Raw genomic sequence first — 17,068 nt, 5'->3', positions numbered from 1 at the left:
AAAAGTTGGAAAACTGTGTTTGTGTGTGTGTGTGAGTGTGTGTATGTGTGAGTGTGTGTATGTGTGAGTGAGTGTATATGTGTGAGTGTGTGTGTCTGTGTGAGATCAACAGAGCTTCCACTGCCTGACCCTCTCATGTCTCGAAGGCCTCACACTCAGTCCCAATCAAAGCCTCATTACCATCAACTCCTGCCAACACAACAACTGCAGCCATCTCTCTCTCTCTCTCTCCTTCTCTCTCTCTCTCACTCACTCTCTATCACCCCCCCCCCCCTCTCTCTCTCTCTCCCTCCCTCTCTCTCTCTCTCTCTCTGATCATCACTTGGACTCAGAAGCAACACCCAGTCTGTTAGCTTGGCATCGGGGAAGATGGTCGCTGCCCAGAAATTCGAGGCCTGCGCTAATTTTGCAGTGGTTTAAGTGTGTGTGTGTGTGTGTGTGTGTGTGTGTGTGCATGGTGTGTCTGTGTGTGTCTGTGTGTGTGCATGGTGTGTCTGTGTGTGTCTGTGTGTGTGCATGTTTGTCGCCATCGCCATGAACAAGTGAACAAGCCTGAACTCAGAAAAGACTCGTGACCAGCTTCATGATGAGCTACAGGAGGAGAAACGACATTGAGCAACACAGTAATCTGATGATGGGTCCTTTTAAAAATCATTTAACGAGGAGTCCTCACTTCTTACAAATATAAGAAGCTCTCAGTGAGATTTGTGTTGTGTTGGTTTGACTTCGTGCTTCTCGGCCCCATTATCAAATTATAGAATCCTAGATAGGTGGAAGAGTTTCACTCAACTGAGAAGTGACAGATACTTTCTCTGTGTAGTAACTTTTTATTAATGCTGGGAATATCATTTCAGTATTTATCACTGGCATCGTTGACATTTTCACAAAGGCCCTCACACTGGGATCATATCTTAGGGAGCAGCGGCCGAGTCGCTCCCCCCCCCCTCGTGCTGTGAAAATGGCAGGTGGAATAGAGTGAGTGGAATCCTTGACATTTTGAAGTTGTCTTTTCAAACCACAGAAACGCGTGAAAGCCGATTTATCAACTGGGCTCGCGACAGAGGGCGGACCCGACCGTGCCCGGAATATACGATTATCAAACGCCCCCGTGTCGTGGTTTATAGTCAGACTCCTCTTCAAAGTTTTTTCTTTTCAGTCATAAATCTTAGTGTCTGTGTGTGTGTGTGTGTGTGTCTGTGTGTGTTACATTGTGAGTCAGGCTGTGGGTCTTTTTCAGGGGCTGTTAATGAGAGTTAGTGGTGTGGAGAGAGAAAGTGTCGACCATCTCCCTCTGTGATAAATGGCTCCTGCTCTTAGCATTAACAGAAAGCCGTCAGTCTCTCAGACGGCCGCAGTTAAATTAATCAGGTAATGGACCTTAGTCTGTGGGCCCCCCCCCCCCCCCCCCCGACAGACACACACACCCCAGCTGCGGTTTCTTCTATCTCCTGGTTTTCACTCAGTTTTTTCTTTTACATTCCACCGCAGGAGAACCAGACGACCTGCTTCCCTCGACATGAGATGTTCACATGTCTGATAGGAAACCGTCTCAGACTTCATCGTCTAACACAATAAATAATAATTGTTTCATTTGAGAAACTTTCAGTTACAAGTTTAACAAATCCCCGTCACGTCTGATGGTTTTACAAAAGCCAGCTTAAGCCTTAGTTACATGTTTCTGTGAGCTCCACACATGGCGTTAAACAAAAAGACCAGACGTCAAAGCTCCGGGCGGCATCTCTGCGTGTGTGTGTCTGTGTGTGTGTGTGTGTGTAACTAATGATGCCAAAGTGATGCCAGACATGTTTTGCCGCAGGGCTATGATTCTGTTGTGTTTGGGCTTTAGTCCATCGGCCTAAAAAATAAGCTGCATATGATTCATTTTACTTTTGGATATGTAGTTTTCTCTCCCTCTTTTATTCATTCATGTATTTTTTTGCTTCTCACCTCTTTTTCCCACGTAGTGTTGTTGTCGTCTCTTTTTCTCTTTTGTGTCTCGCTGCTTCACACACTCCTACACACTCGCACCGCTGGTTTCTCTCTCTGCACATTCAACGGCTTTTATTCCTTTTCTCTCCCTCTGTGTGTTTCTGCCATTGATTTACTTTATTTCCCCCTTGTTTTCAAGTCTCTTTCTTCTCTATGGTTACACACACACACACACACACACACACACACACAAACACACACCTCATCTCAACAGGTTCTTGTCTCTCTGATTCATATCGAGGCAATTTGCTTTAATTAGTAAACACACTTGAATCCCAGTGTTTTACCTCTTTGGTTTGCTTTTGATCTCAGACTTTCACTCCCCTTCAGCTTCTTTCTATCGTCTCACAAACTCACACACACACTCAAACACACACACTCAAACACACACACACAAACACACACATACAGAGACACACACTAACACCTCTTGCGGCCGTCTTTCTTTTCTTCACCATAGTTTAGTTTGTGGTTTTAATGTTTCATTCATTGAGTTTCTCTTGCGTGTGTTCATTCTCTTTATTCTCTCTGGTTCCCTGTCTTCTGTCTGTGGTATTAACACACACAGACACACACAGACACACTCAGACCCACACACACACATGTACGTTGTCTCTTTAGAAGTCATAGATATTCTCCGTGGACCAATTTCCTCATGAATAATCATGGCAGCTCATTGTGGAGGCGAGCCCGGTGCCAAAGTCATTTCTTCAACAGGCTGCAGCTTTATACCGAGTCAATCAAGCTGAAATATCTCTGCCACGGCTCAGAGTCACTCCCTCCCTATGAATATAATTACTGCGATGGGCCGCGTCCACACCTCCTTCGTTTACCAGCTTTAAACGACCTGAATGGGGTTTGAACTCGAGAGACGTTCTTCTCAGATTGGTTCGTTTGGGGCTCGATTGAGTCGCGCCTGCCGTTAGCCTCTGTGATCGCTGAAGAAAGTTTTCGGTGAGATCAGTGAACTTTCAAGTTTCGAGTCTCAGGCTGTGGACGGAGAGACGTTTAGCATTTTTATCAGTTTACCTGCTTGTCAATAAAAATACAATCACAAGAGATGCTTTTGTGTGTTTTGGCTCATCTAGTCCAGAAGAATGAGAATTTAATTCCACGCTCCCTTAGATATTAGATCCCTGAATATGCCGGATGTTTTTCAGAATCAGAATCAGAAGTATTTTATTGCCAAGTAGGTTTACACCTACAAGGAATTTGCTCTGGTTATTGGTGCTTACAATGAACATAGAAACATAAAACGCAATAAATACAACATACATAGGAAAACCAGTATATATTTACTCACTTTTTTCCAATATTTATACAAAGTAGCATTTATTTTGATATAAACATTTCTGAATAAAAATATATGAAACATAAAATATATAAAAAGTGAAGTAAAAAATTAAATGCAAAACAGGAAACAGTGTCCGATTGCAATATGCAATGTAATACAGTATAATATAATATGAGAAAATGTGTTAATGTGTTCATTTATTAATTTAACACGTCCAAGAATTATTCTTTGGGAAATCTCAGAAATGTCAAGATGGATCCTCCCCAAAATCAAATGGCCCTTCTTTTGAGCCCAAATCGGTTCGGCAGTTTCTTGCAGATCCTTAAAAGGTCTTAAAATGTCTTGGATTTCATTTTAAAAGTGTATTCAATTGTCCTAAAGTCAGATTGGATGGGTCTTAATTTGTTCAGCCTTGTCCCCACGTTATCAAAGTAATAAACCTGATGGGTATTAATCGTTGTTGTGTGTTTGTGACGCAGGTTCGGGAAGCACAGGAAGGACGAGCGTCCGGGGGAGAAGCTGGATCGGAAAGGCTCCAGCAAGTGGAGGTCGGAGGAGACGCAGGTTTCTGAGGAGGAGACGCTGAAGATGAGGATGGAGCAGGAGAGGTAGGACCTCCGTGATGCCTCTGTTTCTGCTGAGTCATGGTGAAATGTATTCTGATCATTCTGTCACTGGGCTGCTTTTTCCTTCTGGGATCTGATATCAACCTTGCTGCTGCGCTGAGGCTTAGGAACCAAAGTGGATAATCAAAGATTTCTTGATTTGCTCTTGGGAATCACTCGTTATGTTTCTGAGTTTTAAAATGTGTTTCAATCGCCTGGATGTTTGTGCTGAAAGTGCAAATAGGAAAGGAAACCTTCCCTCACTCCTCTCAGCTTTCCTTCTCTCAACGCACTGAAGTTGAAAAAGTAAACTTAGTGGACGACAAATACATTTTCAGAGTTTTAGGTTTTTGATTTATAATTTAGTGTTTGCTCATGTATTCTTAGTTTTTCTAAAGTCAGTTAATATTCAATATGGTGAAGTCGATTCTGTTCGCCCTGAATCTCTCGAGTGTCTTTTATAGACGATATCAACAAGGTCAATTCTGTTTTAAAATACCATCACGTGCAACAACTCCATTTAAACATGTTTTTTTTCTAATTGATAAGCACAGATCACTGTTAACACTCAAGCCACTTGAACATGAAACCAACTTCTGCACAAAAAGCAATGAAGAAGATTTTCTGGGGGGGGGCCAAAACCGAACCGCCCAGAGTCTCTTCCTCGGTGCACCTCTGTCTCGCTCTTTTAACCAAACTAAATGTCAGGCGTGCCAGTGTTTTTTTGTGGCAATGGTTTGTAAATGCCAAGGCCATCACAGCCCTGCCAGCTAATTAATTCCCTTGCTCCCGGTGTAGGGGCAGGAGTCATTACTCCCCTCAGTTGCTCGTTATGAAAATTTCAGTTTGTAATTCTTTCTCTACGCCCGCAGAGCAGATAGTCCGGTAATACGATAATAGCCGAGTCTTTATTTTTAATTGGCATAAGGTTATCGCAAATGCCACGTCACACGATTTCGGTTGTTCCGCTGGATATCGTTGAAAGTTCAGAACGGTCGCTTTGTATGTTAATCAAGTCCGTGGCTCCTCCGCCACCGGTTCCAGACCTCGGATGTTAGAGTCGCGTGCGTTTATTGTCGTGATGGAGATTCAACCACGCTGGACCTCGGAATCCTGGAAGACTTATTTCAAACATGGAAAAACGGACACAGCGGATTTAGTCGGTTAATTGTGGTTATATACGTAATTTTAATCAGATCATTGTAAGTGAGTTTTGAAGCTTTTCAGTCTTACAATATTCAAAATCCACATTTATTCTTCTTATGAAGTTCTTGACTCTCAGGTTGTTTTTAATACTTCCCCTCAAAATAAGTAGTGTAGCATTTCACCAAACTGCTCTAGTATTTTAAACCAGTTTCCTTATCTTCCTGGGGACAGGGTGTCCGCAGGAACTGGGTCAGTTATTTTGTGTGTTTATTTGTTCTTGTTGTTTGTTGGCGTACAACAGTTTTGTCGTGTGGAGCTCAGGGCAAAGAGGGAGCTCAGGGAAATCAGGCAAACTAGAGGCCGAGGAACCAGAATGAGCTAAATGCAGGTGGGCGTCCACTGGGCAGGAACTATCTGGGGATTGTTTGACAGCAGTTGTGAAGTCGATGCTTTAATTATTTTGTTCAGCGTTGGGTGTATGACTCACTCCAACCAACCGTGCCCCCCCCTACCCCACCCCACCCCCAGAAAGCACGAACTCGCCTGTCGTTTGGATTTAACCATCAGCTGAAATAGCGCTGATATTGACGGGAGGATCCCGCTGAGGACGCAGGAAGTCTGTGGCTCCTTGGCTTTTAAACAACAATCTAGTTAGTTGTGTTTCTTCGAGCTGCTCCCCCAAGGTTCAGCTGTGAGGTTCTGGCACCTCACTGCACTGCACCTATTGATTGGCCTCTGCCAAAGGGCTGTGGTTAATCCAGCTGTGATTGACTCGATGGAAAGCAGGTTTAAATCTCAGCTCCCAGTGGATTCCAACCCCCAGCTACTCAAGCAGATCCAGACAGACAGCCCAGACAGGCCAGGGATGCTCTATATGCTAATTTAAAGAGAAGAACACATGCACGAGCTGTTTGGAGCAAAGTGTTCATTGTCAATATGAAGGTGCCATGTTGTGTAATGTGTTAGTCCTGAGTCTGACCTGCATCCTGGTCACCGTGTGATCAGAGAATCAAACACTGAGTTGAGACCCGGTGTTAACATCCGACCTCCTGAGTGATCCGACCACGTGTTTATCTGTATATAGAGCGAGGAGCTACGATCCAATAACAAGTGGTCGCTGGAGACGTACGTCCTTTCTAATCACCAAGACCTAGTTGTGTTGTTTTTACCCCGTCTGACGACAATAGTGTGTTGGAGAAGATATAATATACGTTGGATTTAATATGAAACTGCAGCTACGCATGTTAATAGCAGGTGTGAAAAGGGCCAGAGGCAAATGGGCTCGATGGAGGAATCGTCCTAGAGGCTTCTCCACTTTCGACTGCTCTGGGAATCCTAGTCGTTTAAACTCTTGGGGAAATTGACAAGAACATCGATTTCTGATTGTTCATTAACTGTCGTAACAACAGTCATTAGTCGTAGTAGTCACCGGGGGCCGAGTCATCGAATTGGTTTTTGTCACGTGAAGTGTTGTTACATTTCCTGGGACGGGATGAACTGGCAGGTTGAGGGATAAGGGACATTTAGGACATCCTGGGACTTTCAGGGACAACAAATCACATATTTTGGGATGGAGAAGGTTTAAAAAGGAAGCTGTGACTCCACTGATCTCCCATCTACAGTGCTGACCTTTCATCCTGTACCCGGAAGTCTAAGATCCCTTCACAACGGGCCTTACGTGACTCCAAAAAGTCCCAGTCGTTAACAAGGTTCCTTGATGCCGTTGACTCTTGTTTCAACCGTCCTTAGAGTAGCTGGAGTCACTTTAGACCGAGTGACATCAATGACCTTGATAATGACCCCACAGAGGTTTAGTATACCTCTAGTTTGAACCACCTCAGGATGCATCAGGGCTATTTCTTCGTTATTTAAACCAGGGCAGAGCCTTTTCTAAACCTGCCTGCTTGGAATGGGATGTTTGTTCAGTCGGTGTTGATGCTGGTTGCAGCTTTGTTTCTGAAACTGTGAAATTGATTTGCAGTAATTGAGCCACAGCAGGTAAAGGCCGACTGCTGCACCTGGAGTTGTGTTTATTAAAAGTGTATTTTATATTGATATCTTGCACTCAGTTGGGACCTGAACAAAAACATACCGTCCTCAACCTGCGATCCACTTTCATACAGAGCTCTCTGCAATTAGTAGATGAAGGTATTAGACCATTCTAATGTCTTTCAGATTAGAAAGATGAGGCTAGCTCTTCCATTACTTTCCTTATCTTTGCTGTTTAGGACAGAAATCACGTTTTCTTCATGGCATCGGTATTTGCAGCTCTGTGATTGGCCAACACACTGTTGGCTACCAGATGCCATTGGCCTGTGCTGTGTTGTAAAGAGCCAACACAAACTTACGGGGACAACACTTTGTTTGCCAGAGCTGCTTGTGAACTAAAGTACACTCACCACATGTATAAATCCAGTTTGTGCTTTAAGAGGCAGTCATACGGCAAAACAGTTCAAAAGCTCAGTCCATAAAGCAGCCGGTGTTCTGAACGGTCTTCAAGTCATTTGTCTGAGTGACGTCCCCTCGACCTGGACACTCTTGAGTTCCTTTACCATTTATTTCATGAAATCCAAATGCACGCCATCATTTCCTGGACTTTTTGCTTGTACCTGCTTTGGACCCGTGTGAATTATCGAAGTGTTGCAGGTTTTTCAACTTTTATTTCCATCGACCATAGAAGGTTCCTGCGTTATCAATCCAGCAGCAATCTTATCCTGCTGGACCTTCTTCCTTCACGCACTTCCTGCCTTTCTCCCGTGCTCTATCACTCATGTCAGCATTGTGTCTAAAAGGAAGGTTTATTACACAGTGGGCACAATGGCACATAATGGACCATTGTTCTGGCTCCATGTGGTAGAAAGGTCACTCGCCAAACACCTTCTTTAAACCATGTGCCTTCTCTCCTCTTTTATCTGTTCTCTCCTTCTTTTCCTGCGACGCTCCATTCTCTGTCCGACCTCCGACTCTCCTCCTCCGACCACTTACCCTTCACGCTAAGAGTGTTTTCATCTCTCATCAAGGTTTCTCCTTGCACAAATATTTTGGGACTGAGGGGCAATGATTAGACCAAGTGTGCTTTTCCTTCCTGTCCCATTTCAATCAGCGTGATTGTCTATTTGTGGAGCGAAGTTGAAAATGTTTGAAAAGCTTCCATGAAGGCTGGTCACAGTTAATCTCTCAGGATTCACACCAGGAACCTTGAATTATTCTCTGAAGGCTCTTTCTGATTGAAAATGCCTTTCAGCACATGGCGCCCCACTGCCAGTGGTTTGGAAATGGTTCTGCTGGGTTCAGAGCAAAGTGGGCAGAGTTTCCTGTCCATGCAACAAGCTGCAGGACTGTTAAAACACACACGACAATCCTTCTTTAACTTTCCTCCTGAGTTCTTGATATGCACACAAACTTGTGTCCTATCATTTGAGGAACTCTGACAAACAGAAGTTCAGGTTGTCCTCCTCTGTCCCTCTGGAAGCTTTGTCTGCTTCTGTTTAGGAAGCAGACAAAGCTAAATTATATTTATATTACAAACCAGCTGCCATGATAATGATAAACTCAAAATCCCTCAATATCTTTATAGAACATTTGGTTGAGACAGATTTCGAGCAAAGTTTGTTTGATTTTTTCAAATTTTCTGGTTTTCTATTATCGTATCTTAAAAGAGTTTAGTCTCATTGTTTTTAATAGTTGTGATCAACTTTGATTGTTGTTTTCTTTCATCTGCCAGAAAATTATTTGATTATTTGATTTAATCTCTTTGTAAAATGATCTTTGTACTTCACTCTGTTGTTTGGGTTCATTTCTTTGAACAGAAGGTGATTTGTTTTTCACCCTAATCAAATTCTGACAAAAAATAAATGCCATCAAATCAATATAATGAATCACTGGATAATATAATATAATACTGCTGCATACACTGTATTGAAGTCGTCCTTGCTCTGTCTTCAACACTTCACGAGATCTGTGATATCTCTTGTCCCCTGAGTCAAAGCCTCGTCCTCCCTCTCTCAGAAGCCGTCCCCGTTGACTTGTCTGCTGCCTGGTCATGGGAAGGGGCTGCACAGAGAAGGTCATGCTCTGGACTGGTATGTCTGGTCTTATCTTATCAGCCACTGTGCTTGTGTATACAATCAGTAGCTGCTCCCACTCCTCCTGCTCCCACTCCTGCTGCTGCTGCTGCTTTCTCTGATGGAAAACCCTGTTTTTCCCCCGTGGCTCTAAAGATAGATCCCCTCAAGGGCCCCGCTTCCTTCTGCACCATTAGATAATTGCTTAGTCTACAAATAGTGTGCACAGTGTGCAGGTCCACGAGCCTCCCTGTGACACCGGGGAGGTTGTTTGAATAAGTTTATGTTTTGCTGAAAAGACTGTTACCCCCTGTCCAGGCTGGGGGGGGGGGGGGGGGGGTAGTCATCAAGTGCATTACCAGACCTATTTAGATGTTTCTCCTCCATTTATTATCCACACCTTGCTCCCTCCGAAGAGGAGAAGTATTGTTTCATTATGCACAGCATGCACTTTTTCTGGAGGAAGCATTTTTTCAGATTTTAGCCCCGCTGAGTGTTCTGTGACGTTGCCCCCCCCCCCCACCTCCCCACCACTGCGGCTGTCCCATTCGCTTTCCCGCCGCCATTAAAAAGGAGCCTGGAGAAAAGAGAGCAGTATGATAATTGGTAGTTGTAAAGCTCTGATAATTGGCAAGGCAGTAATTATGGGGCTGCGCAAAAGGTAGCCCCCCCGCCCCCCGCTGTAGAAAATGATGTTGCCAGTTATTCACAAGATAATGGCCTAAAGAGAGAGAGAGTGTGTGTGATTTAGCCGTGAGACAGAGAGGTGTCAGAGGTGTGTGTGTGTGTCTGTGTGTGTGTGTTTGTGTGTAAAACGAGGGCAGCTATACATTACCGGCACTCTGTGAATACAAAGTGCTTTCCTTGTTCGACGTGTTGTGGGGGCGAGAGTCTATTATGCATTGTTTATGGTATTATTCATTGGGGGGGGGAAACATAAATAATAGACTCCACTCTCTGCTCTGTAATGGAAAGTTGAGAAAACAGAACCAACAACCACTTGCAGATGTTGCTGTCGCACGTCACAGAGAGTTTTGTCTCCTGAGGTTTACATCACGTCTCGTAACATTTTCATTTAATAAAGGTGTTTAATAAACAACAATGTTCATCCAGAACATCAGTTCAGATTTATTTACAACCGTTGAGTTTTCAAAATGAAACGTGGTCTCGAGCTTTAAAATATTTATCTATTAAGAGGTTCAAAAACTCTAAACCAGTTTGACCAGCAAACATAAGGTGTTGTGAAACTAAGTTGTTTTGCTGATGTGGCTCCACACTCAGTTTTAATCAAGATTCAACAAGTCTTTAATTTCTATTCATACAGTTCTACCATCAGTAGAAGTAGATGCTAATTTAACCTAAAGAGGTTTTATAACTCTTTCCTTTTCATTGTGCTTCAGTTGAGTAGCACTCCAGCTCCTCTGCTCCAGTGTCTGAGGCTGAATAGTTTACATTATATAATTCTATAACCCAATACAACCCTGTTATTATAATTAAAATGACCAAACTCTATAGAAGATACATAGATAGATAGATAAAGACTTTATTGTTTATTATACAGAGTTCTACATGTTGGTGCATGAAGTTAAAAAGATGCTACTTTACTATATAATGCAGATAAACTAAATATAGATTTAAAAAATGATAATCGGAGCAGTTCCACTGGCGTCCTTGCTCTGTTGGTCCTCGGGTCCTAATGACCACTCTGACCACGGGACTGTCCTCCAAGAGTAAATGTTCTGTAAACATTACATTTGTCTTTGGTTTACAAAAAGTAGCCTCTGCAATATGCTTATGAACACAATAGAGCCCTTGATACATAAATGAGGCTCCAACCCAGATCCCAGCCCCAAGCTGCACATGACCATCTTCATTGTGACAGAATAAAAGATTCTCAGAACATTGAGATGTTTCCGTTCTTCATCTCCAGGATCCAGGCTAAGACGAGGGAGCTGAGGGAGCGGCAGGCCCGGGAACGGGACTACGCCGAGATCCTGGACGTGAGTCGCACGTCGGAGGAGGAGCACACGTACGCCGGCATCAACCCCCTGAACAGCTCGGTGGACAGCGGCCACAGCCGACCGCACAGCCCCCGTGACGATTACCCGCACATCCACGCACACCACCAGCACCAGCACTCGGATTCCCTCTACACCCCCGTCAGCAAGGCCCGCAGCGACCGGCCTCCTTCTGCAGACAGGTAGGCCTGGATTCATTCCTCTCAGACTCTGAAGGTGTCCATCTTTAGTTTGACGGTTTCTCCTCAGCTGAGGCCGGGGTCATTTCATTCCATGAAAAATGAATTGAAACCAATGAATTCCAGTGAAGTCTCCTCCCATCAATCTGATTTATGAGTCGTATACGTTCAGAGCAGCTGACGAGATGCTCAGCAGCCATTTCCCCTCCGATTCAAAAGCACAACCCAGACCTGGTATTTCCCTGAAAGCTCTTTTTACCGGGGTCTGGTTCTTCCTCTGCTCGGCTCTTGTAACTCTGCGGCAGCCGGCTATCACACCTACAGGAGAAAATAATCACAGCAACAGAAGGCAGGTGGTAAATGTCAGCTCGCCGACTGCCTGACACAATGCAGCGTTCTCCGGGGGGGTGTGGGATTACTCTGGGGAGGCGGTGAGTGAATGGAAACCTTTGAATATCCGTCTCTCTTCCTGTCTCCTGTGACCTTTCTACCTGTCTTTCTCTCCCTTGTTGATTCCACCTTTTCACTGCACTCCCCCCCAATTTCCCTGCCTTCACCGGAAGTGTTCTGACCGAGCTGCCGCCGGCTCAAACCCATGATTAAGAACATTCGGATCCCTTTTCTCTGAGTTCATATATCTCAAGCGAAGCGACGTGCAAAGCAAAGTCCCTTGCAGCGATAGTCGTCCAAAGAAACGCAGCTCTGCTCCCCGGTCCTTCTCCCATCAATGCAGAGATCTTCAGCCCCCGTGATGGATTTGTGAAACTCTGGCTGCAGCGTGGCAGGAGCACAGAGGCCGTGCACATCACCAGCTGAATGCACGGGCTTGTCTTGGTTTCCACGCATCCCCACATGGCCCCGGCAGCCTGTGTGGACCTCACCACCGTTGTAGCTCATATTGATTCATACTTCATTGAGCTGCTGTTGTCACGCCTTCATTTCTGTCTCCTTAAATCCCTGATGTGGCTTCTGTGTTGAGGAATGCAGATGCAAAGCAGAAGATAACACAGCAGCAGCATCGCAGATCTGGGGTCTGTATTTAATTAGGTGAGGGAGAACGCTCATGATTTAGAATCTAATCATCGCCTTATTACAGATTACAGCGTTTTCCCTCAACCACCACATAAGCAATTTAATGTTTTCTCCCCCGGCCTCCTGTGAGCTTTGTTCCTCTTTGGAGTGAACAGGATTTGCAAGAAAAGCTTTTTCCCATAGAGTCCACAACAACAACAACAACAACAACAAGTAGCTAATGGATTAGTGATGAAATGCTTCAATAGACACTTTTGTTAAGTTTTGAATCCTGCAAGTTTACAGTAAATGTCCAGATTGGCTCTATGTGTGACTTCAGGATGTTGTGATTACAGCAGTGTAGGTGCCAGGGACACACAACTCCTCAAAGATTGTGTGTCGTTCCCCTGATCCCTCCATCGTAAGAAAAATATACCTCCTGAGAGAAGCAGGAAGTGCGTTTCCTGCGTCCTGTCTGCCCCCCCACTGAACAGGAAGTGAATTAGACCCCACCTTGCCAGGCACAGGAGGGAGGGGGACTCTCCCGGCGGCGGGGGTGTTTGTTATTACGGGACTCGGATGGCAGCATGAAGTGATACCAGAGCTTAAGGACTGTGGAGATTTGATCAAAGCAATAACACGTCCATAGAAACTGAGAGTGAAGCAAAATGTTATTTCTTTTCTTACACTAACACTTTTAAAAAACGGTTCTGTGAGAGTCGGCTCGGTTTTCAAGGCAAATGGAAATTAGCTGTGATGCTTTGCACTGAATAATTGTTGTGCAATTATTGTAGATCGGCCCAGATCAAGTAAACATTGGAGAATGGGACTCGAGCATGAACGTCCGCCGAGGCCAAACACGCCTTCTCTGTGATTGTGGACTCAAAAGCTTAGAAGTAATATTCGGTACAAACATAACCTCGTTAGGAGAGATTGGAAATAGATCTGATTGCTTTGGGCTGGATTTGCCTTTTTCACTGTTCGGCTCAGGTTCGTTGTTAAAGTGAGTTTGTGGCGTGAACTTGTGCTTGTTGCAGAGCACACATGGACGTGTGTGTGTGTGTGTGTGTGTAAATAGTGTTCTATGCCCATTTCATGACTCAAATCAGCGATGATGTGATGTCACGTTTTATATCAGTGTCTGTTTGGTCTCGTTGTTCTTTCTGCTTCGTTGGGCACAAGATTGAGATTCAGACTCCGACTGAAGAGGTCAAAGCTAGAGCAGAGAGATTTGCACGTTTGAGAAGATTTTAACATACACAACAATAATAATCATTATTTACACACAATAATAAAGCTTGGTAATACTGTTTATTTAAGAATATATAAAAAAGAGCATGAAAAGATGCAGATGGGGAAATATCATCCAATCTATATATATATATATATAAGACAATAGCTAAGACATTGTTATCAAACCTTTTTGCCATACATTTTATAATGAATAACTATAAACATCAAATTATAACATGTGTATAAAATGCTCATCATTTTCTGATTTGTCTATTCTGTGAATATCAGGAAACTGATATTGACGTGTCTGTAAAAAGAAATAAGTCTCTTTTAAAAAAATAATAAAACTGTCGTCCGACTTCATCAATGTTTTAAACTGTAAATTCTAGAATGTTATTCTAATCTTAAACTACAGTAATAAATGAACATAACAACTAATCTACCACAATGTTCAATCAGAATAATACATAAGCAGAGTAACACAACTTTTAATATGACTACGCCACTGTAAACCGCTGCTTGTGATAATAATCAATCAAGTCATCTGGTCTCGTTCTGGCCAATAGGACGTTAACATCTGAACCCTGTCGCTTCTTACACAACCAACCACAATCTGCTCCAGAGCCCAAACGAGGAAACCAGGATCCTGCCCCCCAGGTGGTCTCAGGTTGCTCCTCAGCACCGCGGCGTTCAACGGGAAACAAGAGAAAATTGACAAGATGCAGCTGCATAAATATCTGAGGAGTTTGTTTTTAATTTGCCTCCTTTTCAAGCTCTTCCTCCTCGAGTCTTTTACCTTCAGGATCAGACGTCTGCTCCTCTTTATATTCACGGCCTCATACTCTAACAAGACGGTCAATTGGAAGTCCAGCTTGTTTTTGTTTTAGTTGTGTTACTGTGCAGGTTATTGCGTAGGTGGTGCAATGGATTACCAGGCTGCAAGCTCGTTTTTTATTTTTTAAGTGGTTCTTGTTTTGGCTCTCAACCGAATTGCATAACCTTGCTGCAGGGACCCTGGTGGTCTGTGTTTCCCCCCCGCCACGCAAAACATGTTCCAAAGCTCAGTGTTTTATCCCCTCCAGTGTTGTCCCATCATTTCAGCTAAAATAATATCTCTCACCGAAGGTCCCACAGTGTGTAATTGTCACGTGATAACATTTGTTGTGTTATTTTTCTTAAAGACCTTCAAAAGTTGTTGTGAACATCCAAAGAAATCATCTGTTTCTTAAATGTTTACTGCAAATTAATTAAAGTTGAGTTCAATTCAAACATGCAGCACTCAGTTGAATACCTTTAATTGTCCCGAACAGTTTGCTGTATCACACTCCTTCCCCGCTGTGCGAGCGTAAGTGTGCACAGAGCCAAGTGAAAAAGCCACCATTGTTTTTATTCCCCTCCCCGGCTACACGGCAGCAGTGGCTGCTGGGAAGGCTCTGAGGGATTCGCCGTGATTTGATTCTCGGCGTTTCCCGAGGAGGCGAGGCTCTTATTGAATCGGCTCCATTACATTTCATCTCCACCGGGGGAATACGGGGCCTCGGAGGGAGCGGAGCGGTCGTGTTGTATCACAAACACACAAGAAAGGGCGACGCAGGCAAACAGACACACAGCAGTCGCCCTACAGGACGATAAGGTTGTGTGAGTGTGTGTGTGGGTGGTTGTGTGTGGGTTTACACTTGACTTCACATAATGCTGTGTGCTCATGTTATGTCAAAGTGTGTCTCTATGCTGGTCTTTGTGTCGTGTTCTGCTATGTTAATGCTTTTGTTGGTTTTGTTTGCATGCAAATGTGTAGGCGAGCGACAAGTCAAGGGTGTTTGTGTGTGTCTGTGTGTGCGCGAGCGAGAAAGCCACACATAGAGAATGATGGCAGGTATATCTGAACACATTAAATACACACAACAAACCAGGGCTGGATTAACCTGTGAGACCCTGGTGATGCATTCTTGAAACACATGAATATAGGGTTTATGACCTATACTGCAGCCAGCCACCAGGGGGCCAGCCAGATGTTTTGGCTTCAGTTATAGGGAGCTGTCATGGCCGTCCATCCTAATATACAGATGCTAAAACTTTCATAATTTCTGATGCTGGGTTTGAAACTTTATTAATTGTTTATTAATTTATTGTTTTAGCTTTAGTAGAAAAGTTACCAAATAAAAAGTTACCAGTATAAACTAGTAGTATTATTATTATTTAGTAGTAGTGGTAGTAGTAGGATGCCACAGCACATGAATAAGCTGCTGAGTTCCTCTTAATTTAACAGTTAATTCCATCACCCTGTTCTTTCATTCAGTGTAAACATGCAGCTAATCCAACATCTGTCTGTTCATGATCCCCTGAGGCTCTCCACAGGGGACCCACACATTAAATACACAAAAAACTAACTAGAAACAAGGAGGAGCTCCGCAAAGCATTTAAAATAATATTCACAAATTCTAGCTGCGACAGTAGGTGCCAGTATTTTTCTCTGAATGATGGGATCAGCAGAATGAAAGCCTCCCTCGCTCATTATCCCCTGTAATCCACTTAGAAGCCGACATCATCCGTGTTGTTTATTTCACTCTCCTTCCCATGTTGATGTAATCCCACACATCTGACCTTTAAGCCTTTCTCAATCTGTTTATCTCGTCTGTTTTCACATTAACGTGCATCTGCCCCGTGTGATGGTTCAACACATTATCACATCGGGTTTATTCTTCTGCTCGGGTTCGTTTCCCATCGAGTGAGAACGACTCCGATCCAGATGCAAAAAATCACTTTTCAAATCGGTTTTATTTTTGAAAAGACTGAAAGTAGATCCCTGTGAATAATGTGAAAACTTTTTAAAGACGTGGAGTTGGAAGAACTTTCCTCGCTCCATCCAAACCATCAAGGACCTGAGAAGAAAGCGCCTCGGTCACGTCTCTGAGCTGCAGCTGCTCCGCTCTCTGGCTCATTATGTGTGAATAGACGAGTGGACGAGATGTTGTCGTCGGCTGCTGTGCAGAGTGTGAGTCTGTGTTCAGAACAGCTCGTCCTCCTCCTGCAGCTCGGGGACGTCTCTGCTTGAGGGTCGTCCTGAAATCTGTCTGCTGACGAGAGCAGGGACAGAATTTTGATCAGCCGCCACCGCGTTTGTCCTCCGGTGGAAGAAATCCACACAACACGGACGTACCGGAACTATGACACCAGAGAAAAATAACCCAGCAAGAGGTTAGGGTTCTTCCTGTTTACATCTAAAAGACGTCCAGGTTTCCCACTGGAGATAAATAATTAACATCGGGCACCTTGTTTTCACGGAGTATATGAGGTCCTGGTGATACACGCACCTGACCAGCGGTGAATCGGGCTCAGCTGACGTGTCACCAGATTTCTAAATGATCATACAATTCATTAAAACCCTAAAATGTACTTTAGCACTTCAACGAACAGATGATGAGAAAGAACTGTTTAATCTGGTCCATGTCCCATCTGCTAACATGGAGGGAGGCGGGGTTTATGACCCATACTGCAGCCAGCCGCCAGGGGGTGCTACAGATGTTTTATC

General features: G+C 44.0%; 1 protein-coding gene across 1 annotated transcript in view; it reads left to right on the top strand.

The window, feature by feature from the left end:
• Positions 1-17,068, top strand: part of pard3ab (par-3 family cell polarity regulator alpha, b) — a gene marked incomplete in the record, with an annotated part of 167,119 nt that overhangs the window by 122,352 nt on the left and 27,699 nt on the right. The window contains 2 exon segments of the mRNA XM_062404070.1: positions 3,763-3,891; positions 11,029-11,298. Coding sequence (XP_062260054.1) covers positions 3,763-3,891; positions 11,029-11,298 — 399 coding nt within the window.

This window comes from Platichthys flesus, chromosome 14 (genome assembly GCF_949316205.1).
Source record: "Platichthys flesus chromosome 14, fPlaFle2.1, whole genome shotgun sequence".
NCBI lineage: Eukaryota > Metazoa > Chordata > Actinopteri > Pleuronectiformes > Pleuronectidae > Platichthys > Platichthys flesus.
Note: the sequence above shows the minus strand (reverse complement) of the source record. Positions and strands in the feature narration are given on the sequence as shown.